This window comes from Phytophthora cinnamomi (genome assembly GCF_018691715.1).
Source record: "Phytophthora cinnamomi strain GKB4 chromosome Unknown Contig67, whole genome shotgun sequence".
Classification (NCBI taxonomy): Eukaryota; Oomycota; class Peronosporomycetes; order Peronosporales; family Peronosporaceae; genus Phytophthora; species Phytophthora cinnamomi.
This window is the reverse complement of record NW_027151000.1, coordinates 280,464-305,604: the sequence shown is the minus strand read 5'-3', so window position 1 is coordinate 305,604 and position 25,141 is coordinate 280,464. Positions and strand designations below refer to the sequence as shown.

General features: G+C 55.3%; 6 protein-coding genes across 6 annotated transcripts; 3 read left to right on the top strand and 3 right to left on the bottom strand.

Moving 5' to 3' along the window:
• Positions 1–3,357: 3,357 nt before the first annotated feature.
• IUM83_09396 (putative carbon catabolite repressor protein) lies at positions 3,358–5,447 on the top strand (the record flags this gene model as incomplete). The annotated part of the gene is made up of 5 exons (XM_067933837.1): positions 3,358–3,884; positions 3,962–4,083; positions 4,155–4,867; positions 4,934–5,180; positions 5,245–5,447. The coding sequence occupies 5 exons, from the start codon at positions 3,358–3,360 to the stop codon at positions 5,445–5,447; spliced, it is 1,812 nt and encodes a 603-aa protein (XP_067786650.1).
• Positions 5,448–5,688: 241 nt separating this feature from the next.
• On the top strand, positions 5,689–7,828 carry IUM83_09395 (putative carbon catabolite repressor protein; the record flags this gene model as incomplete). Its single annotated transcript, XM_067933836.1, has 6 exons — positions 5,689–6,261; positions 6,338–6,442; positions 6,519–6,962; positions 7,032–7,133; positions 7,207–7,689; positions 7,757–7,828. The coding sequence occupies 6 exons, from the start codon at positions 5,689–5,691 to the stop codon at positions 7,826–7,828; spliced, it is 1,779 nt and encodes a 592-aa protein (XP_067786647.1).
• Positions 7,829–7,896: 68 nt separating this feature from the next.
• On the bottom strand, positions 7,897–11,238 carry IUM83_09394 (carbon catabolite repressor protein; the record flags this gene model as incomplete). Its single annotated transcript, XM_067933835.1, has 2 exons — positions 7,897–8,819; positions 10,563–11,238. 2 exons carry the CDS (start codon positions 11,236–11,238, stop codon positions 7,897–7,899), a joined length of 1,599 nt encoding a protein of 532 aa, XP_067786648.1.
• Positions 11,239–12,349: 1,111 nt separating this feature from the next.
• Positions 12,350–12,984, bottom strand: IUM83_09393 (putative exosome complex exonuclease RRP44; the record flags this gene model as incomplete). Its single annotated transcript, XM_067933834.1, has 2 exons — positions 12,350–12,670; positions 12,745–12,984. 2 exons carry the CDS (start codon positions 12,982–12,984, stop codon positions 12,350–12,352), a joined length of 561 nt encoding a protein of 186 aa, XP_067786646.1.
• Positions 12,985–13,354: 370 nt separating this feature from the next.
• IUM83_09392 (membrane alanine aminopeptidase) lies at positions 13,355–16,666 on the top strand (the record flags this gene model as incomplete). Its single annotated transcript, XM_067933833.1, has 1 exon — positions 13,355–16,666. The coding sequence occupies one exon, from the start codon at positions 13,355–13,357 to the stop codon at positions 16,664–16,666; it is 3,312 nt and encodes a 1,103-aa protein (XP_067786603.1).
• Positions 16,667–16,789: 123 nt separating this feature from the next.
• IUM83_09391 (uncharacterized protein) lies at positions 16,790–19,954 on the bottom strand (the record flags this gene model as incomplete). Its single annotated transcript, XM_067933832.1, has 7 exons — positions 16,790–17,742; positions 17,816–18,251; positions 18,321–18,437; positions 18,503–18,642; positions 18,847–18,978; positions 19,066–19,729; positions 19,952–19,954. The coding sequence occupies 7 exons, from the start codon at positions 19,952–19,954 to the stop codon at positions 16,790–16,792; spliced, it is 2,445 nt and encodes an 814-aa protein (XP_067786644.1).
• Between the last annotated feature and the right edge of the window lie 5,187 nt (positions 19,955–25,141).

Below are 25,141 nucleotides of genomic sequence, written 5' to 3'. Positions count from 1 at the left end.
AGAGACGACAGTAGGAGCATGTAGCCGATGATGGGTGCCTTACGCTTCACTACGACAGTGACCTCGAGGTTTTCGTCGTAACCTCGAGTGTTCAGTGAGATTTGCTGGATATCAGACGGCAAAATTGTCGCCTTGTGTAGTGGAGTTAATGTTGCCCGCGGGGTTATCAAGCTGCCCGCGATAGACGCCTCATCCTCTTCGAAATCCTGTTCATGCTTGCCTGGCACAGCCAACAAGTACTCGGACATGCCAGATCCAGGGGGCAAAACACTTGACGGATCGCCCGGGGCCATCTCAATTAGGTATGCGTGATGGTTGGAGTTTACCTCCTCGACAGTCTTGGAAGTTTCGTCATCCATGGGGAACGACAGCACAAACGGTGACAGCTCGTCGTTTTCAAACGCGGAGCCCTTGCTATCCATAAACGAGCGCGCCGAGAACGGAGACCTCGCGGAGCGGTTCGACCACAGTCCCCTTGAACGCGCGCTGAAAGACAGTAGTGGCCGGGACTCTGAGTCATAGGCACCACTAGGGGTGAGCCCCTCCACGCCAACATCGATTCCTTCCTCTTCATCTACCGGGTGATCCGCATTGCCCACGCCCACAACAAAACCCTTGAAAAGTTTGGACCCGTCCGTGTTACCTGCAACGCGGAGTGATAGGTCCGGGTCAGGCGCTGACACTCCAATAACCACGTTCTTGGTGAGCGACGGGTCCCCGACAGGCGTCGAGGCCAGGAAGACTGTCCAGGGTGACAAGACGGCTGTGCCGTCCGTGTCTTGAGTGTAGGCCAGCTGCTCCTCCGTTTCGATGCTAAACCACGTCTCTCCAGCTGTTGGCAGGTAAGTAAGCCGACTCGAAGTGGGGCCCCTACGGCTCTTCTCCTCGGAAAACTCGGACGTAAAGCTGTCGAGCGCCTCAGCCAGCGAAAAGTAGCTCTTCTGTCCAGCAAGCGCGTCTAACGCGTCGAAAATGTCCGACGAGCTGAGGAACAGACCCGCGTCGATGCCGTCGTAGTCTTCCAAGTCACGCCCGATGTGGGTCACGTGCTGGTGGTCCTCGTTGATCTTGACCTTGACTGTCGTTGGCGGCAGACCAGTCAGCTCGGCGATGTCCGTCTCCACCAGCACACAGGCGACGGCGTCCCCCAGCTGGTACGCCGCCAGCTTGGAGACCACCGACTTGTCGAAGATGTGGTCCGCCGTGTGGATGAGGAACGGCTCCGGACCGGAGAACAAACGCCTGGCCGCGAGGATGGACCGCGCGTGTCCGTCGTCGTTGTCGCGCCCCAGGTCCAGGAACTCGATCTGCATCTTGGTGTAGAAGGGCGTCTGCTTGACGGCAGCCATGATCTGCCCGCCAGCGGCGGCCACGGACACCACGACGCGCTCCACGCCGGCGGCGTAGAGCTGCGTGAGGATGTGGCTGATGATGGTCTGCTGGCCCAGCTGGATGAGGCACTTGGGGCGCTGGTTCTCGTCCAGGCTGCCGGGCCGCACGGCGGCGGTGAGCAGCACTTGGCGCACGGCCGGGCGGCGCGACGACGGGGTGAGCGCCAGTGGCGCGGGGGAGCGTGCGGCCGTGGGACGGCCTGGAGGTAGCGGGGGCAGCATGCTAGGGCGAGGAGGCGCCGGCCGAGGCCCCTCCTTCTCCTCGTCGACGTCCAGCGCCACCTGCTGCTGCTGCGACGGCGGCGCGTGGACGGCGTCGTGGCCTACGGTCTCGAACGGGACGTTCTCGCCGGCATCCACGATGACGCCCTGGATCTCGGAGCGCGACGGATCCGCCTGGAAGCCCGAGAGCAGCTCCGTCTCGGGGATGCGCAGCAGCCGACTCACGCGCCGCAGGTCCAGCGCGTAGACGGCCGTGGGCACCTCGGCCTCCACGTCCATGGGTCGGCGCTGCACCACCATGCTATGCTGTGCTAGGCTAGGCTGGCTGAGCTCTGGTCTCGACTCGACTCGACTTGGTTGGCGCTCGGGGCGGACGAACGGGAAGTGCCGACCCGCGTCACGAAGTCGGTGCTTGGGGGGAGTGGTCTGTAACGGTTGGTTGACTTGAAATTTGTATACAGAAAAAGTGTGCTCTGGACGTCTCGGCTGCTGCTGCAAAGCACCGGATTGGGCTCGGCTTGTTGGTGCTGTTGCTGTGGGTGAGTTGACGCGGGTTTATCGCACGGTGCTATTATCTGCACGTGGCTCCATGCGGGCGGCAATACGGTATGGTGGCGGGCCATCTGGAACAACACGCAGTTCATGCCAAGACGACGTTGCACAGTACTTTCATCAGGTTTCGATTGCGGGCGATAGTGTCCGAGGCGAGGGCGTTCATGCTCGGAGTGTCCGACTAGTGGTCAGTTGGCGCCCGCGCCCGCATGAAAATTAACGAGGGACGCCGGCAATTGCACTGCAATTGCGCAAGCTTGCCGCTGGTGGTAGACTACTCGTGCTGCCGCTTGCAAGTCACGATGCGTGGCGGGTCTTCCCACTCGTGACTACGGTCAGTGCCCCATCGCTTCCACTCGTTAAAAACTGACTTCAACCGCTCCAGGCTGCTCGCTAGCGAACACAAAAAAGGCTTTGCACGACGTTAGTTGGCGACTGCAACGGCGCAACTTTCGCGGCGTAGCCTACGAGCTCTCTAGTGCGAGAGTGCTGGGGAGAGCTGCCGCATTAACGTGTCAACTCCCGCGAGCTCTCTATGACAATAGCATCTCCGCAGCATCACCCGTAGTGTTGTGGGCTTTTCTTGCCATCACCACGAATGTGTCGCGGAAAGCAGTGGTTCCTTCGTACGCGAATCCAGGTGACAGCACTCGGCCTCCATTGCCACCGTCGCACAGCCATCAAGCCACTACGTATGTTGAATAACCGTAACGCAGCACGTCAAAAACTCCGCCATCCAAATGCATGGCATCCTTCCGCAGCAGCTTCAGCTCTGGGGCTGACAAGATGTCACGTTGAAGTCGTCTTTCGCGCGGCGATTGGACGAAAGGCGATCCTGGCTTTCGTCCAATCCGCACCCGCGCTCCCGCTTCACTTGCGCTTTGTATCTCCCCAGCCACAAAGCCCAAGAGCTCCGCCAGTGCGTCGCTGCCTCCTGCCGCTGCGCGCACACGCGTCCCGCCCCGAGATCCGCGGCCCCAGTGACATGCCCCCGGGGGCTCTACGTGCTGCCTAACGGTGCGTCCCGGCGCTCTGTGTGTACACCCCGCGTCTCCCGAGCAGCGGGAGCAGCCAACGTGGCTGTCACGACGCCCCTGCAGCTGTAGAACACGCCGAAAGGGAGGCCCAGCCCACCGCCACTGCGCAGCTCTCGCTGACACGCCCTGCCCTGTCCGCTGTAGAACCGCTTGCCATGAGAAAGAGCCGCCCCGCGTCGCCCGCGAGGGGCCCGCGCTCGCTGTCGCCGCCCAGGGGCTCCCCCGTGCACGGCGAGGGCAAGATCTCGCTGCGCGTGGACCAGCCCGTGGAGGGCTGCAAGATGATGACGCACGCCTTCTTCCGCTCCGGGGACGGCGACATCGACGACAAGAGCGTGGACATGCAGTTCCACTGGTACCGGTCCTCCATGCGCCGCGCCTGCGCCAACCCGGAGTGCACGCGCCACGCGGGCGACGGCGCCGGCAACGTGCTGCTGCTCGTGGCCAAGATCGAGTGCGTGCAGTGCTGTCGGCTGGGCATCACGCGGGAGCACTCGTGCTTCTGTAGCCCGGACTGCTTCCGCCTGGCCTGGCACAAGCACAAGCAGCTGCACGACACGCAGGCTCTGCTCGAGACGCAGCCGCGCCAGGACGGCGACTTCCCCTGGAAGTCCCAGCTGCACAATATGGACACGTTCTGCCCGCTGCCCAAGGAGTCGTGGGTCAAGGTGCAGGAGGAAAAGTAGGCCCCCTAGCTAGCCGTTCGCTCCTTTTGGTCGGGACGGAGTTGCTCACGCGCATGCCGCTCTTGTCTTACAGCCGGTCGTACACGCCTTCCGCTGATGATGTTGGCCACGTGATTCGAGTGGAGTGCCAGGCCACCAAGCGTGTCGGCGGCGGCGTGCTCACCAAGACAGTCGATACTGGGATCGTGCTGCCGTGTAAGTGTGTGCTCTGTTACTCTGCTCGGACTGGGATTGTGCTGAAACTGACGCGTGTGGTTCGACCGAAGTTCCGCCCATGCCACCGCGGCGGCAGATGCTCGCGAACGTGAACGAAGAGAGGTTGACCCCGCGTCTGCGGCAGATCGGCGTTTTCCGTGTACTCACGTACAACATTTTGGCCGAGATCTACGCGACGCGGCAGATGTATCCGTACTGCCCGATCTGGGCTCTGAGTTGGTCGTTCCGGAGGGAACTTTTGAAGCGCGAGCTGCAGTCGTACAACGCCGACATTATCTGTCTCCAAGAAGTCCAGGGCGATCACTACAAAAACTTTTTCGCGCCGATGATGGAGGAGTGGGGCTACGAAGGCTGGTACTTGAAAAAGTCGCGCGAGTCGATGGGACTTGAAGGCAAGGTGGATGGCTGTGCGTTCTTTTACAAGCGCAACCGGTTCATTCTTAAGGAACGGTACCCAGTCGACTTCAACGAGCTGTCGAACGAATTCCTGACCCAGGTGCAGACCGAGTACGATCTAGACTATCAGGGCCCGTCGATGGCTGCTCGCGAGATGTTTTTGTCGACGCTCAATAAGATGCGGCAGCGGCTTCAGCGCGATAACGTGGCGCAGATCGCCGTGTTAGAGGTGGTTCCTGCAAACAACGAAGTCGTCGCACGGAAATCGCAGTCTGGACCGTTGATCTGTATCGCAAACGTGCATATTTTCTCCAATCCAAAGTTCCCGGACGTCAAGATGTGGCAGACAAATATGCTCGCGAAGCAGGTATGATCGTGCAAACTCAACGATATAGCGCAAACATGTACTGACCTATTTGCTTGTTATTGCCAGCTTGAGCGGGTGACACTAAGTCGCAACTTGCCCACGATACTTTGCGGAGATTTCAATAGCGAACCTACTAGCGCAGTGTACGAATTTATGACGCGCAACCATGTCCCGCTCGACCACCCGGATATCCAATACCCGCCACCGCAGATCTCGAACATCTACGCGTCGTTGGACCTGGAGCACAGCATCGGCTTTGCCAGTGCGTATGCATCCGTGTTTGGTGCCGAGCCGGAGTACACCAACTACACAGGTACGAGCAGCCTCGTATCCGAGGTTTTGTCACTGTCTAACAACGCCGTTTCTCTTGCTGCCAGGTCACTGGACGGGTGTGGTCGACTACGTATGGTATACACCGGAGACGCTGACGCCGTTCGCCGGGCTGAAGGTGCACCCGCCTGAAGTGCTCGAGGCGTACTCGAAGACGGCCCTGCCCAACTGCCAGTTCCTGTCGGACCACGTTCCTCTGTGTCTAGACTTCAGCATTAAGGCGGGCGCCATGAACAATGGGAGATACTGATAGAGGAGCTCCTCGCAGGTGGTCGTCGCTGCCTGCCTGTTGCCACCGTGTGTACAATGTCCACCTCCCTCCAACTGTGACTACAACTTTGCCGTGCCCTAAAACCAAAAGCACCATAATCATCTTCAAGTCGGACCACAAAGTGTGCCCCTTACAATCCCCCAGTCAAAACATGTCGCACTAGCGTCCCCAGCTGGCTAGCGCACCCGTCCTCCCCTGAACTTCCCCACTTCTAACGATCATGCAGACGTCGCAGGTGTACGCGGTGGACCGCGTGTACGGCGACCTGCAGCCGCAGTTCGTGGCCAAGGACGTGCTCAAGGCGCTGTCCCAGCTGGACGCCGTGGTGGGCGACGTGTTCAACCGCCTGGCGCACAAGGTCTCGCAGGAGCGGGAGCGCGTGGCCGCCGTGGACGCGCGCATCCTGGTGTGCCAGGCCAAGGTGAACGCGCTCACGGCGCGGCGCACGAGCAACAAGCCCACGACCGTGTTCTCCACCTCCAAGTACCCGGCCCCCAAGCAGCTGCCGCTGAGCCGCACGCTGTTCCACGACAAGCCGTACGCGGACGCGCCGCCGCTCGTGCCCGACGCGGACGACGACACGCACTTCCTGCCGGCCGAGCCGCTGCCGCCCGCGCAGCGCGGCCAGCACATGGCCGAGGTGGTGGAGCTCTTCGAGAAGGTCAACGAGTACCAGAAGACGCAGCAGCCCGAGGCCGACATGGAGAAGGAGGGCCTCGGCCGGCTGCCCGAGTACATCCCGTCCGTGGGCAGCGTGCTGCTGTTTAACTCTGGGGAGAACCCGTACCAGAAGGTGGGAGGGCTGGTCTTGGTGGTGGTGGTGGTGGTGCAGTGGGCTGATGTGCTGTGGTTGGTGTGGTGTGGTGCAGTACACGTCGTGGGACAACTTGCTGGGCACGGACTACGAGGAGGAGGAGGAGAAGCAGAAGGAGCTGGCCAAGGCGCCGCGTACCATCGAGTACGGAGACGAACTGGTGCGTGCAGTTTTTTGCTGCTGGCTGGTTGGGTTGATTGTTGTGGCTGACGGAGTTTTTGCTGGCTTTTGCTCAGCCGACCGTGCACGGACTCAACTACGAGTTCCACCCGTCCATGGGCATCATGCCGGACATGTCGGCCAAGCTGCCGACGAACCTGCCGCTTGAGAACATCGCTGACTACAAGTACGCGCAGGAGGGCAGCACGTCGATCGCACCCTCCATGTTCCAGGACAAGGCGCTGCCGGACCTGCCAGAAATCGCGAACTTTGCGGAGGGCCCTGTCGCGCAGGAGCCATCGGAGCAGAACTTCCAGGTGGGCCCCGTTGACGGCGCCCCACCTCCGCCACCACCGGCACCGACAGTAGACTTCACGAAGATTGATGATGGCGCACCCCCACCGCCTCCGCCTCCTCCCGCTCAAGTAGATGAGGAGGATGACTCGGCCCCACCACCGCCCCCACCGCCCATGGCTAATGGCGAGGACGAAGACGCCCCACCTCCACCCCCGCCGCAAGAGGTAAGCACTAATGCTGTAATGATTCCTTCGTCTGATAAAGGTCGACTAATCTGCAATATATGTATGTAGGACGGACCTCCTGCACCACCGGCCCCCGAAGAGGAAGATGACCAGCCACCGATCGTCAGCTTGCTAGACCAGATTCGAAACCCCAACATCAAGCTCAGAAAGGTAAAGTGTGCCAAACGCTTCCGGTATCGTTGTGTTGTTTTACTAACTTCTGCTAACCGAAACGCAACAACAGGTGGACCCAAGCGAAGCAAAGACGGATCCCCTCGTTAAGGCGGGCGACAATGCTAACAAACCACTGACTATTGCCGAAGAAATGCAGCAGCGAATGCTGCGAAGGCAGGCTGCTATCAGCGGCAAGCAGGACCAGATGGAACAGAGGCGCGAACGTGAGAAGGCTACCGCGAAGCCTGTTACTGTACTGACAGCAATGGAAGTGACGGCTCCGACGCAGCCTCCTCCGCCACCCCCGCCTCCATCGGACGACGGACAGCAGCATAATAAATTACCAACGCTTGCGATGTCGGACGACGGCAGTGACGATGGGCGTGGCCACATCTCTGACGACGACAAGTCCAACGATGGCGATGATTTCTTGGCCCAAATCCGGAACATCAAGAAGAAACAAGAGGAGGGTGGTCAAAGTGCTCAACCAAAACAGCCACCACCGCCACCAAAGACACAAGAGATCAAAAACCCAGTGGCGGACTTTGAATCGGTGCGTACTCGAAACTGCATGTTGTTCTCGGTTAGTGATCTGACACGATGCTTTGTTCTTCATGCAGCAAATGATCGGTCTACGGAACCGCGAAGACTCCTTGAGCATGTCCGAAGCCTCAGATTGGTCGGATGACTAAATAATCCAGAGCGGACCCGTGAAATTACGCTGGCGGCATCTTCAGGTCGAATGCGGAGTCGCCATGAATCAATCTTGGTATCGCCAACGTCTGGCCAACCTGTTTCTGCTTCTTGCGTTAATCATTGCGTTGCTCACGTCCAGGTGCTTTGAGATCCCTGTGCTTGTTCCATCTTCGTCAGCTTCCTCGTTGTTCCTTAGATGGCAATCGCAAGTGATTCGCCCGCAGTCAGAGCACATTGCCGACTCGGGATCTTCTCGCAGATCCGTTTTCGGCAACCGATATTGAAACGAGAAATCCTGAGTGATTGTCTGCATCCGCTGGACAGCCTCATTGAATCCATGGAGAAGGTCCGAATCGCGCTTCATCTCCATCATCACCTCGTTCTGCTTAGCTCGTGCCCGTGCAGCGTCTTCAACCGCCTGCTCAAGTTTATGCTTCACGAATTTCTTCTTCTCGAACGCCAGCACACTTAGCTCTTCGACTTGTCGCTTTGCTAGAGCTTCCTTTGCAAATACTTGCAAGTCTTGGCGCTCGCGCATGATGACGTGCTTGCGCACATTCCTCGTGCCCCACCGAATACGCTGCAGCCGCACTCTTCGAGCCTTTTCGTCAGCGAATAGACTACCCGCTCGCTGCAGCTCCATGTCGCGGTAAGACTCCAGCTCCACGGTTTCGTTCAAGATGCACTCCTCCATGTCTCGCTCCAGATCCTCCAGCTCGATGCGCAGGTCTTCAATTTCTTCTTCGTACTCTCGCACCTGCTGCTTCTTGGAAAGAATATCTTCCACACTAAGCTCTAGACTAAAATGCAGGACATGCTTCTCAGTCTCAAACGCTTCACCCCAGCCTCGATCCAGGTCTTCTTCTGTGAGCTGACTCAACTCTTTTTCAACTATCGGTTGGCGCCGCTCCCACTCGATCCGCATTTCTCTCATCTCCTTGATGCGCCGGAACGTTTTTGCTTTGTACTTCATTACGCGCTTCAAATCTGCACGCGCATCGAATAAGTCGAATTCGATCATCTCACGGTCTTCTTTTGCCTGAGTGAGCGAACACGCTTTTCGTTCGATCAGTGAGCAGAAGCGGAATTCTTTCAGTTGTTTTCGGCTGCAGAAGCTCCTCCACGCAGCTTGAACCGCAAGTGCAGCTTTTCCGAAACAAGCTTGATGTGTAAGACGGCGGAAGTTCAGCTCCTGGCGGGCTCGATAGCAGAGATAGCAGCGTTGGATTTTTCCGGCAGCGGACTCCCGAAGCATGAGTCGAAAGCCGCGCAGCTTCTCTTTGATTGTCTTGACAGTGGATCTAGAGCGCCACATTTGCTGCAGCGTAATGGCAGCTTCGATCTGGTCGCGTGTGTCTTCAAGCCGCTTTCGCACAATATAGCCGCGAAATACGCGTTGAATTCTCGCGGCGGATGGTTCCAACACGCGGCGGTGATATCTTTTCCGCTTCTCGCGCTGGATAAACTTCCTCGCGAGAATCCCACGAGCAATAGATCCAATGTGTGAGGCCATCCGGTCCATTCGTCGTAACTCCATGAGCTCCATCCACTTTTGAAAGTATCGGCGGGAACGCCAGAACTTCTGAATGACCCTGGCAGCTTCATTGGCTGCACGAAATTTCTTCACTAAACGCCGAGCTAAGAAGCCTCGAAGCAACGTCTCAATGCGAAGTGCAGCGGGTAAATGCACGCGTACCCTCTCTCTCGCCTGCCGTTTAGCTTTAACAAACAATCGTTCGCGATGGCCACGCCAAATGCGCTGTATAAGTATACACGCAGGAATGACGACTTGTTGCTTGTGCTTGGCAAGGAAAATTCTATTGGCTCTGCGACGCCCCATGAACCCTCGCACAAGTTTCTGCGTCATGACCGCATGAGCCTGTAGTTGACGTATCCGCCAAACACGTTGCCTTCCGACGAATCCTCGATAAACCCTTTGAAGGTTCAGAGTTGCGTACTGATATCGAATTCGCATCGCCTTAGTTTCTTGTCTTGATTTGTACGATCGAAACACAGATTGAATGATTAGCACAGCACACGTAACAACGCGGAAGTATGCTCTCGCGTACTTCCTCCTTTGATGCCCACGAAATAAGCGCTGAAGAGCAAGCGCACCTAAGTGCCGACGAAAGCACCTCCGTAAGGTTTTACTGTGCATATTGCTTCGATACAACTGCTGCAGCTTGACGGCCACCACCAAATACTCGCGTCGACGTTTTAGATATTTCTTGATGAAGGCGCCCTCGGTGTTTTTTGCAAGTTTCTGGAAAGCAAGGGATTCTGCTCTTCCATGGTCCATTTTGGCTTGCTCCTCTGCAATCATGCGCTTCACTTCATCCGGAAGGCCATGATAAAAGTGTGGCACAGACTCTGTCTTGTGCTTGGAAATCAGCTCCTCTTGGTTCAAGGATACTAACTCAGCCAGCCCACGCGATACGGGAAGCACCCCTTGGTTCACATTAAACGCTCGGTCGTTGGCCAGGTGACTCAGGCCGAATCGCTCGGTGAATGACCGCTCCATTTCTTGTTTATTTCGACCAGCTTTCCATTGTGCAGGCGTCTTCGCACAGATAATGAAATGACAAGCCACAGATCTCCATATCGGCATCGCGATCACGTTGTCACTAACTATCGAGAAACCTCGCAGCTGAGATCCGGTCGTTGGCCACAGAGTTTGGGTTTGCTGATAGGCAAGCCTTGCGTAAACATCTTCCTGTGCATTGGCAGCACGTGGCGTCGCGTTGAGCAAGAGTCCAAAGATCATATCGAGCCGCTCGTTCTGCGACTTCCTCTGGAACCTGTCCGACACAACCACCACTTGGAAGTACTTGACCAGCTCCATAGGAAGCTCGCTTTTTCGCATGCTTAAGCCTGTCAATGGATTAGTGACGTCGCGTGCCTTGACAGCGGCTTCAAGCGCCGTCATCGCCGCTTTCTCTGTGTCGAAGAAGCCGACGGACTTGATCACGACATCTTCACCGGCGAGTCGAGGCATGGTGTGCCATGTGCACTTGAGAAGTGTATCGACTGTAGACTTTCGACAGCATATCTGGTAGATCTTCACCTCCCAGAGGATCTTGCCCTGCTTCTCCTGCTTCACCGACCTGTACCAGTAGCGCTTGGTGCCCAAGAGTCTGTATTGCAGCCGCGCGCAGCTCACATCGTTCACCTCAAGTTGAACAGCTGCCAGCGGCTCCAACAAAGCTAACTGCACAGCTGAACAAATAGCCGCACTCTTCTCCGCAGCAGGTCCTGGCGGTTGAGTCGATCTGCGCTGTGGCTTCTGCGAAGAGCCGAGGCTCGAGAGCTGTCGACGGAGCTGCTGGAGGTAGGGCGTGGCTCCCACGTCGCCAGATCTGCCACTGCCGCTGGCCCCAGACTTGCTGTTTGTGCGGCTCAATGACATTGCAACAATGAGTCCCAGTGCTTGGAACAGGAATTACGCGCTGGAAGGCTTCATGGCCGCACTTGAGAGACTGGTACAGCAAGTGTAGGTTGTGCACGAAGAGACACAAGTCTCAACTGACGTACTTGATCACTCGCCATTGGTCGAAACCACAAAAGCAGGTTGAAGGCGCGTTATGCTAATACCTGCTTTCAAACCTCTTTTAAATTTGCGTTAACTTACTTAAATCCTCTTAGAATTGCGAGCAAGTTCGCTTCAGCTTTCCTCCACTCTTTGTGTTTGACATCTCTGTCCTTGTCATGCTCGTCTAACAAATCCACCTTCAGCTTGAGGCTTCTCCCAATAGGTTGAATTGTGTAAACCTTGACGCGCACCCGATCAAACACCTGCAACTTACGGCTGTTCAGTGTGAGCGTTTGCTGAATGGTGTCGAGCTGGGGGGGGGGGGGGGGGGGGGCATCTTCAGTCGTGTCAGTCTTGTCACACAAGAAGATCATTCTTTCGATCCCGAAACGCAGCAACTCCACGCGGATACCATCGCTTTTGACTTTCGTAATCTCTGCATTCATCCGTGTGGGATACTGCTGGAAATGGAGGCATGCATGCAAGCTAATAAAGGCTCTGCGAGCGCGCTGAGATGCGTTGTGGCGCTTATTCAGGTGCTCGCAAAGCTCACGAGTTTGCGTCTCGCTGTCGAGACAGCTTGGAATTCGAGCAATACCAATGGCCGCAGCTAACGAGCGATGCACCATCACGTCAGCGTAGCGACGCATCGGGACGTGAAGTGCGTGTAGATCGGCGGTGGACGCAGTACCAGCGTTTGCACCAGCATCGGGACACAAGTCGGGTGTCAACTTCCACTGGGTTTTCGGCAGTAGTTGAATGGCAACCTTATCGCCATCAATAGCACGATTAATGTGTTTCCAACCCTCCACAACAATGGAGATCTTCACACCAGGTGTTCCGTGAATCACTACATGACCTGCAAGCCGGTGATCCCATCGAATTGTCCCATTGTAAAATCTCTTGGTCTTGATGCCTGCCACTATTTTCCTCACTTCCAAGTAATCAGGATGTAGTTGCTGCTTGCTGCCGCGTTCAGCTGCTCTGCTCACCCTTCCGCCTTTAATTCCTTCTCCTCGGCCGTTGATATTGACAACAAATTTTGCAACTCGGGAAACTTGGCGATCACAGGCTCCAAGAACTCTGCAATGGTTCTGCCCCCAGTAACTCCATACTTCTCGGCGCGCTTCAAGTCCTCAGCATCATGAGACAGAAACAAAACCCTGGCGTCGTCTGGTCGGAGCTCCTTCAAATTATTCGCGTACCATTTCCATGCCGTGGCTACAGCCCTCTCGTTGCGGTCCGTATCACTTTCTCGACACACCTCAGTTGTGTCGTCATTCTCATACCCTCTCGGCAGCGCCACCTTCTTCCCCACAAAGCATGCTCGATGGTGTTCATTTGCGAACGGCACAAAGCGTCTGCCCTGGTTCGTTATAATACCTTTGAGCCTGTTGTAGGCCCCAGATCTTGTCTCTTGACATACTCCCACACAGTCTCGAGTACCAAAACGTCCGCAAAGACTTCTTGCCCTTCCGTGGCATCCACTTTATCTTTCACCGAGAACTCCAAGACGTCCACGCGCAGCAAAACCGTCCTCATGGACGGAAGCAGGTACACTCCGTTCCGGGGCGACTCGGCCAACACCGTCTTGGTTCGCTTCACCACTCTCGCCGCCGTCATGGTGTCAGGTTCGGCACTGCATAACGAGCACAGCGGCAACGAACAGCTCAAGTCACCACGCAGATAGCGCTCCGTCACCTTCTGGACGTCCTTGCCACCTTTCGTCACCACATTCAAGGTCTCAACACGCTGGGACAGCACCTCAACCCTACCGGTGCTGCCATGATTGGCGCAAAACTCGAAGTGGTAAAACCAACGACATGCACTTGTATCTGTCTAGTCGAAAGTCATCACGCTTTGCTTCCGACCGTTAATAGTCAGCGTTCACTCAACACCGTCAGGATTGTTGCCTTTGCTAGTTTGCTGGTCAAAGTCGAGCCACTTGCTATTGGTCAAAACTCGAGGGGATCAGCTCCGCACGTCGCCGAGCATGACGATGGCGATGCTCGCACGATCGTCGCGCTCTTCTGCGCGTGCGTTGTTGCGCTCCAAGGCGCCGTCCGCGCGCCGGTTGACAAGCAACACTCGCTGTCTGTCCGCTCTGACGTCGGGGCTTAAATCCAGCACCGATTCCCCATCGACAGCCTCGAAGTCTTGGCGTGTCATTGACAGTCGGACGCGAATCGGTGGGGCGCTTCACTTCTCCTCCCAAACTGGAGGGGGCGCTACGGAGGACGTGAACGGGGATGGGGAGGCGGCGAAAGCGGCCGTCAAGCAGCTGGAGGCGGCCAGGAAGAGGTACCGCTTCACGCGGCAGGACTTCCAGCCGCTGGCCACCAAACCGCTGCACTTCGACATGGTGTTCGACATGACGGAGAACGAGGTGAAGGTGACGCTGCAGACGACGCTCAAGCACGAGGGCGCGCAGCCGCTCACGGAGCTCAAGCTGAACGCGAAGGAGCTGCAGATCCTGTCGGTGGAGCAGCTGGATGAGTTCACGCCGCTGGGCGACCAGAAGGACTTCGTGGCGCACGTGCAGAGCTTCGCGCAGCCCCGCGCGCTGCAGTTCGACGTGGACACGGACGACCACTTCCTCGTTGTCAAGTTTGAGAAGCCCGTGCAGTCTGGAGAGGAGTTCGTGATCCGCACCGTGTCGGTGGCCACCCCCACCGAGAACATCCTGGAGGGCCTGTACTTCGACTACACGCCCGAGGGCGCCCCCAAGACCATCATCACGCAGTGCCAGCAGCACGGCTTCCAGCGCATCGTGCCGTGCATCGACACGATGGACGCCAAGGCCTACTACACCACCACCATTGTGGCGGGAACGCGCTACACGAACATCATCACGAACGGAGACCTTGCGCCAGGATACCACACGGGGGCTGGGGTGCCGATCTTCCACCCTGCGTCCGAAGTGCTCGGCGAGGAGGACTCGTCCCGCCATGTGCTCAAGTACTACAACCACAAGGTGAACATGGCGCCGTACCTGTTCTTCCTGGGTGTGGGCACGTACGAGACGTTCCGCCGCACGCTGGAGTTCCCGGACGGCGACACGACACTGCTGGAGATCCTGGCGTTCCCGGGCTACTTCGAGCCGGCGGACGCCAAGGCTGCTGTCAAGATGCTGCACGACTCGGTGCTGTGGGTGATGGTGAGTCTGGGTCCGGAGGCTTGCGAGCACCACGATGAACGCAAGCGTATGTACGAGCTGCTGGAAGAACGCGAGGCCCTTAAGGCCAAGGAGGGCGAGCTGTGTCTTGGACCGAATGAGGAGTACGCGAAGACTCCGCTGAGTGTCCCGGACGCTGCGCGTCTGGCTGCGGTTCGCGCGGAGCTGAAGGAGCTGCTGAAGGTGTGGAAGAAGACCGGCTACAAGTACACCGGTGCTGTGTACCGCGAGATCGCGATGGAGAACTCGTACTACGGTGGCATGGAGAACGTCGGCAACACCACCATCGTTAGCTCGTGCCTGTGCCCCAGCTGCCGCATGGACGACAAGTCGTACGAGTACATGGAGCACGTGAAGGTTCACGAGTACTACCACAACATTAACGGCAGTCAGGTGACCGGCCAGTCTCCATTCGAGATTTGGCTGAACGAGGCTGTCACGGTGCACATGGAGCGCAAGCGCGCTGCGGCAATCTTTGGTGAGGACTACAGCCGCCTGAGCGAAGTCGTGTACATGTTCACTCCGGCCATTGGGCCTCTTGCGCAGGACAAGTCGGCGACGTCTCTGTCTGTTGAGCCGCAGGGATTCAACCAGACGCAAGAGCTAGTTTCCGTCGTGACGTACTCGAAGGCTCCCGAATTTGTGCGCATGGTGGAGCTGCTTCTGGGTGAGGCTACTTTTCACAAAGCACTCGACAAGTACCACACGAAATACGCTTTCGGCAATGCCACGACCATGGAGTGGATCAAGTGCATGGAGGAATGCTCTGGGTTGAATCTGCAGAATCTGGCCAAGACGTGGTTGAACCGCCCCGGGCACCCTGAGGTGACGTACTCGACGGAGTACAATGGTGCTTCGAAGGAATACGTTGTGGAAATCTCTCAGACTGGTTTCGAGGACAAGCCCGCCGAAAACAACGGTCCGTGGGAGATTCCGATCGACTGGTCGCTTGTCAAGGATGGCAAGTCTCTGAAGAACGGTGTGTTCCTCGTGAAGACGAAAGACGCAAAGCTCGTGATCCCGGATGTGGCAGAGGAACCGGACTTCCTGTCCTTTGCTCGCGGTTGGTCGTTCTTCGGCAAGACGAAGCTGACTAACCCATCCATTGCCCGACTCACGAAGCAGGCGCTGTCTGACCCGGATGCTGTCAACAAGTACCAGGCCTACCGCGCTGTGGCGGATACGGAGAAGGCGAAGGTGATTATGGGACTGCTGAAGGGTGACAAGCAGGTGGAGATTTCTCCTGAATTCGTGGAGCTGCACGGCTCCATCCTGTTCTCGGACGAGCTGACTCCGTCTGCACGTGCGCTAACGTTGGGAGAAGCGAAGACCATCCCGAACTTTGACGAATTGAGTCACCACTACTTGGCGATCAACAGTGCAACCACTGCATTGCTACAGGCTGTGTGGACAAAGTATTCCAAACAAATCGAATCTGCATACACGAAGCTGTGTCAGGAATCGTGGCCTGGTCCTCATTCCGAACAGTTCCAGCAGCGTGCCTTGAAGCGCCACCTTCTGTTGCTCATCGAGGCTGGAGGCAAGCCCCCTGTTCTCAGCTCAACGCTACAAGTTGCTCCAACGGTTGCGCCGGCGACACTAGCTCTGGACCTTTTGAGAAACTCGACCTTCGCTAGTGAAAAGGCCATCGGCTTCCGTATGGTTCTCGAAGACGGACATTTTTCAGACCGCGCTATGGTCCAGGAAGAAGTTTTCACAGAGTGGAGCAAGGCGCCCGACATGCTGACGAAGTATATCAGCATCGTAAGCAGCCTCGACTCGAAAGACGTGGGCAAGCAAATCCTGGCATTGTTGACGAACCCGAGCTTCAACTCTGCGCAGTCAAGCCACGGTCGTGCAGTGACTCGCTCGTTATCGCAGATCCGCGATTTCTCGCTGGCCACAGACGAGGGTCTCGATGTCATGGTGGAGGTGTTCGCGAAGATTGGCAAAGTAAACCAAATGTCTGTTTACCCATTGCTGCAGTGCTTCGATCACCTTGATCGGTTTGATGAAGTTACGAAGGCCAAGATGTTTGCGACGCTGCAGCGCATGCAAGACTCGATCAACAGGAAGAAGGAGGAGTCACTGTACAACCAGCTCAACATTCTCCTAGAGAAGAAGCAGTAAACCCAGCCTGGAGTACCGTACAGTGATGACTCACGTGCCAGGTATCACAAGTCCGAATACTACGAAAGATGTTAGTAGAATTGCATTATCTTACTAGACACGATTAACGCATTGCTAGCATAGTCAAGCCGAAGTGGTGGTGGCTTGCTGAACAGGAGACTCCATAGCGGAAGCCCCGCCATCCTTTGGCCCAGTGGAGCAGCTGGATGGGGTTGCCATTTCTGCCTTCGAAGCGCTATCGCCAGCATTGCTTGACGACACCTCACCCTCCTCTGAGGATGAATCTTCAGAAACAATCGGAGACAGAACTGGTGCTGGCGGCGTTGTTTCCTCCTCCAAACCAGGCTCTGCTTTCTCGTCGCTGTTATCAATTGCCGAAGCTTCATCATCCTCAACCCTCTCGGCATCATCGGTAAAATCCAACGGTGGCTGTTCTGAAGCTGGGATACAAGGAGGGGGAGAAAAGCCCTGCTTCCTCTTCTCAGTCGGACTGACGACCTTGGCCAGCTTCGACGTGTCAAACATTGGCGATTCAGCTGTTCCATCTTCAGACGCTTCGCCAGAAGCAGGAGGCACCACAATTGGTTCCAGCGCAGGCCTAACAGTCGACTGCACAGTAGGTGGTGCCAAGCCAGGATCGCCTTCGCTGCTACGCGGCACAATACGGTTATCTTGCGATTCGCGGGGAGGCAGCCTTACTCGAAGAATCGATCGCAGCGGCCCTGAGTGTGCCTTTACAGGTGGGAACTCTGGAGCCTTAGTCGATCCGAGTAGGCGGAAGTTGCGTAACTTGGAGACTTCCACCTCCTTATCGAACGGACAGACGAATAGTTGCTCAGCAAACGAGATCTTGGAGGGCTGCCAGTCTTCTTCTTCAACCTTGGCTGTCTTTAGAACCTCAACTTCTTGGGCATTGTCGGTTAGTCGCTTGCTAACTTGATCTAACACCACTGTCGAGCGCCGCGCTCGCCAATTGTGTGCCGTCCCTAGTCTTCGCTTACTCTGGTTAGACACAACGTTGCCGAAAATGTCTCGCTCGTGGCGAGAAGTGGTCGTGTCCCTGCCATTGCGAGAGTCTACATAGAAAAACAGTGTAACTAAAGTGTCAGTGGATGCAAACCCCACCGAAAGTAAAGAGATTGAGCTCACTCATCAGCTTCAACAGATGGCTTGCCGAGTTGGATCGCTTCAGTGCAGGACCATTGCCATTCGAGATACTGGTGGCCTTTCCTGTGATTGGTCGAGTATCCCCCTTGCGCGTGCTGTTGGTCGGCTTTGCTGAGGCAGACCGTTCATCACGTTTGTGGTCTTCACGGTGTGGGGTCGGAGTGGTTCGTCTGGGAGAGCTCGATCCGCGAGAGTGGTTCTCTTTATCACCTTCAGACTTGCTGGTAACACTCTTACTTGAGTCTTGGACTTCTGGCTGGATACCAGCGTCCGTTTTCAACTTCTGAATAACCCAGGTAGCAAGACAAGGTATCGTAGAATCCTGGAAGGAGCCACGCTTTTCAACGCTTCTCACTTTCTTTCCTATCTTGCTTTCCATAATCGCTTCGCGTGTCACGCCTGGCATCACCGCTAGAGCCTGTTCGAATGCATCATGGTCAGGCACTACAAGCGACAAGCACACCCATCCGCTGAAACTATTATGTACCTTAAGGATGAGCAATACCCCTTGCTCGGCTTCGACCTGATCTTCCCATTTGGCAAGAAGATCTGCCAGCGACACCAGTCCATCCTTCCGCACGAACACCTCGAGTGCTTCTTTATCCTAGGGGGTAGTAATTACAGTGAGATGTGGGGCAATAAACCATACTTCTCGATGTGGTTCCTTACCTTCAAGTTCGATGAGGACAGAATATCCAACTGCGTCTCCATCATGGTGCTGTTGATAGTGCTCACGATGATAAATAGCACCTTGCGAACGATGTTGAACTCGACATTATCAACTGCTAGCATGTCTGTATCGCGAACGACTGGACTCATTGGTGATAAAGCACCCGATGACGGTGAGCTAGCTGTGGGACATTGCTTGGATCGGCTTGCAGGTTTGCCAGTAGAAGTTGATACGTTCAAGTCGAGAGTTTTAGGCCGCTTAGGAGATGCAGAGGGAGCAGACGGTAAACCATTTTTCTTTCCGTTTGCTGACGTCGTCGTTTCCTCTTGTCGTTTTCTTTTACCAGAGCTCCCAACTGGACGCAAATCCACCGGAATACTGTTGAACACTTCCTTGTACGTAAGATCACAACATTCCCCATCGAAGTACATAACCCGAAACATCTTTGTAGCTGGGAAATAGCTAGAAACAGCACCTTGCACAACGTCAATACCGCATCCTTCCTTGGTGACTGTTCTCTCCACAGGTTTGCCAATCAATTGGTTAATTTCTTCTGCAGTACCATCTTCCCCCTCGTCGCCGGCCTCATTATCTGCCACTTCTTCCTCCACTTCCTCCTCCTCTTCTTCCTCTTCTTCCTCCTCCTCCTCCTCTTCTTCCTCCTCCTCCTCTTCCTCCTCCTCCTCTTCTTCTTCTTCCTCTTCTTCTTCCTCTTCCACTTCATCGTGGTCCGGGATGGACACGCTAAGAGATTCTGTCACCTTCATGTGAGAACTGGAGGTTTCGGTAAAGCTGTTACTGTGCGCTAGCCCAGGGGCGTTTGCATTTAGGCTCAGCACTTTAGGCCTGCCCTTGCCTTTTGTTACAGAAGCCGCCACCGCCACCGATGAGGAAACACTAATAACGCTGTCGCTATTAGCCCTCTTCATCGCGGGGGGTGTAGACGGCTTGTGCGTCTTAGGCGGTTTGGACGGCTTGGATAGCTTCAGTGTTTTGGCAGGCTTGGGGGCCCTTAGTGGCTTTTGCAGCTTCGGAATAGAGAGCAGGTGCGACTCCACGTCGTCCTCTGTCATCTCCTCACTGTCTCCATCATCGTAGGCTATGTGGTAGAAGTCAGTGACCTCAGAATGCTCGTCCACTGTGCCCTCAAAGGGCTCAGCAAACCCGTTAAAATACTTGGTCACTCGGGTACCCAACGGGAACCGCTGCGTGGGGTGGCTTCTCACCTACACACAGCAACAAAGGCAACGGCGACAGCGCATTAACACACACACACAGGTACAGAGGCGACAGAACAGCTCACAACTACAGCACAGCCTCCGCCAGCCCGCGCTTGTCGGCGCGAAGGCGTGACGAGGCAGCAAGACAGCAGCGCAGAGACGCCGCGGACAGGCTGCTAGCTGCTACCGACAGTGGCTTTCTTTTACGGAAATTCTGCTGCTACCGACCATTTCTTGTTATTAATGTCGACTTTAACTGTGGCGACGCCTTAGCGGGCGCTCACGTCCAAACGGCGCGTCCGCACTCGGCTCGCAACGCGCCCCGCGCCCTCGCTTGACCGACCCGTCGAGCACCTACGCGTTGTGCGTGCGTGGGGGCTTCGGCAGAGACTAACGGCGGCTGCGCTACCGGCGCCAGACCCGCTGCTAGGACAGACGCTCGAGATTTTGAGTTTGTTTTTTGCGAGTCAGTCGCGAACGTGCAACGGGGACCCGCAACTTGCAACCCGATCCCGCGTGAAAATGATACATATTATAACATATTTCAGTGAAGTTTACTCGTAAATTTGAACTTCATAAGAAACAGAATAAACACTTTCCGTATTTTGCTATTTATCTTAGGCCGGTTCTCAACCGAAGCGTTTTTCTCGACGCGTGCGGTATATGCGTGCCCTACCCCGTATGCTCGGTTGAGAATAAAACTGATCAAATTTGATTGGCCCAGTGTTTGATCAATATTATCCAATCATTGTACTGTTACTCTGTGTGATCTACGTGTGGTTCAGGACTCAACAATATCTGAAGAGCTGACCAAGACTCCCCCGTCCGCCAATGGTGAGCGAAGCTGGTCCAACCCACCAAGTCCCTGTAGTATCTTTTGAAAGCTGAATCTCTAAGTAGCGTAGAAGCATGCCCTCGCCACGAAATCCGCTCTCGAACTGTTGGTTTTTTTTTCGTGCTGCTTGGTGTCGCTTGATGGCTACCAAACAAACCAGAAGGCTGCACAGCTCATCTTCAGCTTTCCAGCGACGCCGTTACCTTGCGGTGGGGGTGCAGCGCGGGGGAGAAGCACGTCGAAGCCGGACCGATGCCATGTCAGAGGAGGGGGAGTGCTTTGAGGGAGAATGCAAATAATGCAGTGCACTGATTGGCCAAAAGTATTTAACGCTTGCCAACGCATGCGTTGTGCAGTATCATTTTTTGTAATGTCCTGTTAACCAATCAGATCACAAAGTGTCCCAAAACGCATGCGTCCGCCTCGGTTGAGAACGGGCCTTAGACCTCTAAAATAGCTTCTTATGATTATATAATATATAATCTATATTATAGATCGGGGTAGGATGAACACATCTGATTTAACACTCTCAGCACTGCATTTGTGCTTCTTTCAGATAGCATGTAAGCTGCTAGCGCAGCCCGAATCAGATGAAGCCTTCCGTAAGATAAACTAACAATTTGTGCAATACAGTAGAATCAGATTTTTTGCTTACCTAACCCCTTGAACGCGGATGGGTTCAATAAGAGGTTATGCCGAAAAAGTGGGTCGCCAACCCTTTCCACATAGAGAACCGATTTGATTGGCCCCCATGCTTAAATTAGATATTTCTTTCGGCTAAGAAAACAGACGGGATAAGTGTCACTGATCAGCAGCGGGCAAATTTGTTTTTGGAAAACTTGAGATTTATCGGTTCCCCTCAGCCGCCCTGTTGCCACGCCGGTCATGTCGTGTAGGAATTCACGATTTTACGAGTCCTCGTCCCTCAGCCTCGACAAATGGGACGAGTCCTACCAACAACACACGCTTCTCTCGAAAGGTCGGCGAAGATCGTTGGGATTAAACCTGAAGACCAGGTCCGATCCCTTACACCGGGCTGGAAATATGCCTTGTGTCGAAGTATCGGTCAGGTAGGTAGAGCCACCGCCAGCCACGAGCAACGACTGGGGTGCATAAACATAAACGCTTTCGCACTAAACCCACTGTTTTCCTCAGAAAGGAATGGTACCGGCCGGTCAAGGCCTTTTACAGGAGCACCAAGGTGAAACCTCGGCCAAAGGGTCAAATACACTGAAGGGGCCACGCCACGCACCCAAGACAACGTACAAACGTGCAGGGAGGACTCACTACCTCCCAACACTCGGCCACTACTCACTCTTGGCCTTACCAGTGCGAACGCTCGGTCAGTGTACCTTAAGTTCACCGGCAGACATACCTCGCGTCGGCCGAGCGTATCCAGACTCTACAGATAGGCTAGTTAGACTTACTGTAGACGGGTTTGACCCTGATGGTTTGGGGGTAATATTCTGCTCTGATTTGATAGTCAGAGGCGGTGGATGCCGACTCCCACTTCGTTTGTGACGAAACCGCCAGACGTGTGTTGTAAGGTATGGGTGGAACTTCGCCGCTACGCTTTTACTACGTTGACGTCTTGGACTCGAATCTTGTCGCACCAAGCGGCGACAACCCGCTCGACACGAACAGTGAGGGCGATGAAGCTTCCACAGGGTGCTGGAGGGTTTGCACATGAGCTTTCAAGGTGAAGCTATACTGCTCGGGTTGGGAGGTGTTGGGAGGCAACACTGCTCCTGATATTACAAACAACGCTATGATCGATAAGCTGTACGACGGTTACTGCGGACCATTCAGAAACGTCATGTAAGCAACGAAGGCGCCGCACAAGGTCTTTTACTACTTCCTACCTAAAATGTTTTGGAGAAAGGTGGCAGCACAAACGAACTCGTACCAAAGACAAGCTTTCGAGGCGCAACTGCGGAAGGCTGAAATAAAGGAGCGCTAGGTGGCGAATCGGCGACAACGTGGTTGTGGTGTAGGGAACACCAAGTTTTGTGGACCACTCAAGACCGAGGCGGAACAGGGTATCAGGATAGCTGTGGTGTTGTGGGATCAGCAAAATCTGCGAGATTACTAACCCAACTTCCCAACAGTGCCCTGATACAGACTAACGGAGAGAGCCCCCTGATAATCCGTGGTCTGTGTTGAACTTGTCAGCTTGTGTACGTGCCAGTACGCCTGGATCTAACCTCCTCTAGTGCCTTCCGAAGTGTCCAAGTGGTGAAGAAGGATCGGCTTGGCGAGATGCGTGGACCCGGTGGAGCAGCGCGGAAATCGTCACTCTGCTTGCGGTTCTTGGTCCAGATCAAGTAGTTCCCGACTTGGATCTGGTAGCCCGTTGCGTTGTGGTGTGTTGTTAGCCTTTGTTACTCCTTGGTAGGTCGCACTTTGGCGTCCCTATAGCTGAAATAGGGTTGTTAATAATCAAGGATCCACCCGGCTTAGTCGTTAACTACGGGTGATTTGGGATCTCCCCTCGTAGGGAGTTCACCAGGAAGGTGGATCTGGCCAATATATTATCCAGATTAATCCACAGACACTAGATCTGCTACCCACTACATTGCTACATCTTGGTGGACCAATGTCGATCCTGATTTCAGGCGAAGGCACCTTGCATTGCCCAAGGTAAATTTGACTCTGATTTATGGTTATGTCCAATCCTATCCGAAATCTTATCGCCCAATCGGAGCTATCTTCCCATCTGTACCTTCTGACGCTACGGACCACGTTTACCTTCGTTACATCGTCGCCGTAAGGCCCTGGTTTAAGTAAAACCGTACTGAGATTACAATTAGGGGTAGCGCTAGAATCCAGCGACATTCTGATCGAAGCAGACGCTTTCCGGGGATCGTACAAAGATAAGGAGCTGGCCAGAACGAGTTCTGAGGGTGTATAAGTCGTTGAAAACTTCATTGAAGGAAGTGAAGTGCTAGCATCCAGCATCGCGGTTTTGGTATTCTTGCTTCAGCGCCGTTCCCAACCGACACCAGTGTGGCGAGGTGCGGGCCAATTCCCGGCTTTCCAGATCGAACCGTGAATAAACGTAGACCGCCGAACGTCGGACTAGAGCTCAGAAGGCTCAGAGTCTTGGGGTCTCATCTGAAATACCTCAGCTGAGCCCAACAACGGCTCGGATGAAACTTCCCAGCTCCGGTCCTTGGTCAAGCGCGGCGTGTGCACCTCCCTTGTGATCCCCTTGACGGTTCTTCCTAGGGTTACGCTTTGGGCCCAGACGTCAGCCAGCCACAGCAACCTTGTTCCCACTTCAGATGTCTCCAGCACTCTCCAAACGAAACCTGCTCCCCACTCAACAGGTCTCAGCTCGCACGTGTCCAACCCAATTTGCCCCGGGTTTTCTCCAATACAAAACACGACACTCCACACGTAACTTGTCCACCTCTTCCGAGACCTTGGACCTGGTCTCCGTAGCTTCTTCGCTTCCTCCGGCGGCTCCAGCTGAGAGCCGCTTCCACAGGTCTTCACTCGCCCCTCAGACCTAGAGTGGCCCCGAGAAAATTGGCTCGGTTTGAGCCTGTCCGTAGTCTGGGCTCTCGCTCTGCACCCAGGGACGCCCGCGCATCACGCTCCAAAATGAGCGAAATCCAGCAACTACACTGAAGACTTGTGCCAATCTCAGCCCTCGCGCACTTGCTCCGCCGAAACCTCAGGAGAGTCACTTACTCCCCGAAAATACGAAATACGTGTCGATAATGTCGTCCAGACCACGTAATAATATAAAATAGCTAATTAAGCTCCTCCTCACACCGAGGCACACCCAAAAAGACTATATGGAGTTGAGTTTTGATGGAACCGGTCATCGGCACCCTTTTACACAAGGAAACACTCCCACTTGCGTCCGTCGGGGCAAATTCGATTCTGATTTAATTATTACTCATGCAAACAAAGACCTATCAAGTGGGGGCGCACAACGCCGTTCGGAGAGCACCCACAAAGCGTGCTAAGATCATCCTGAGAGCTGCCAGTGTGCCTAAGGCATTCGGCTCTTTAACCTGAGTTTTAGCCAATAACGGGCCGAGCTCAACAAAATCCAGCGTGGTCAGGCATGGGTTCAGCAGATCTTCAACGAAGCTTCAGTGATGAGTGACTGGTCCCTGGTGACTCATTGGCCGAAAGTGTGTCGTAAACAGGGTACAGCTGGTCCCATCCCGGCTGATATATGAGTCCGTCATCATTGATGACACGACCCTCTAGCAGCGCGCATTCACCGTGTACCCATCGGCCACTCTGAGCCCCCATAGTCTTAGGCGAGATTCCAATTGAGACCCCCAGCATAAATGTCCACCAGTGTCCGCATCATCTGAGACCTGGGTCGCCAAACTGAGACTCCGGAGCGTCCGCTGAGCCCAAGCACATCCCGCTGAAACATCTGAGCCGAGACATACAGATTCCAGCTGTTCAGGCTGAAACCACCCAAGGTCAGAGTTGTGAGATCTGAAGCCAACTGGCTTCAGCTGAGACCAGCTAGTCTCAGTGATCCAAGCTGAGACCCGGGGACTTCTGTTCTTCCAGCTGAGACTTGGAGACTTCAGCGCCTTCACCGCCAAAGC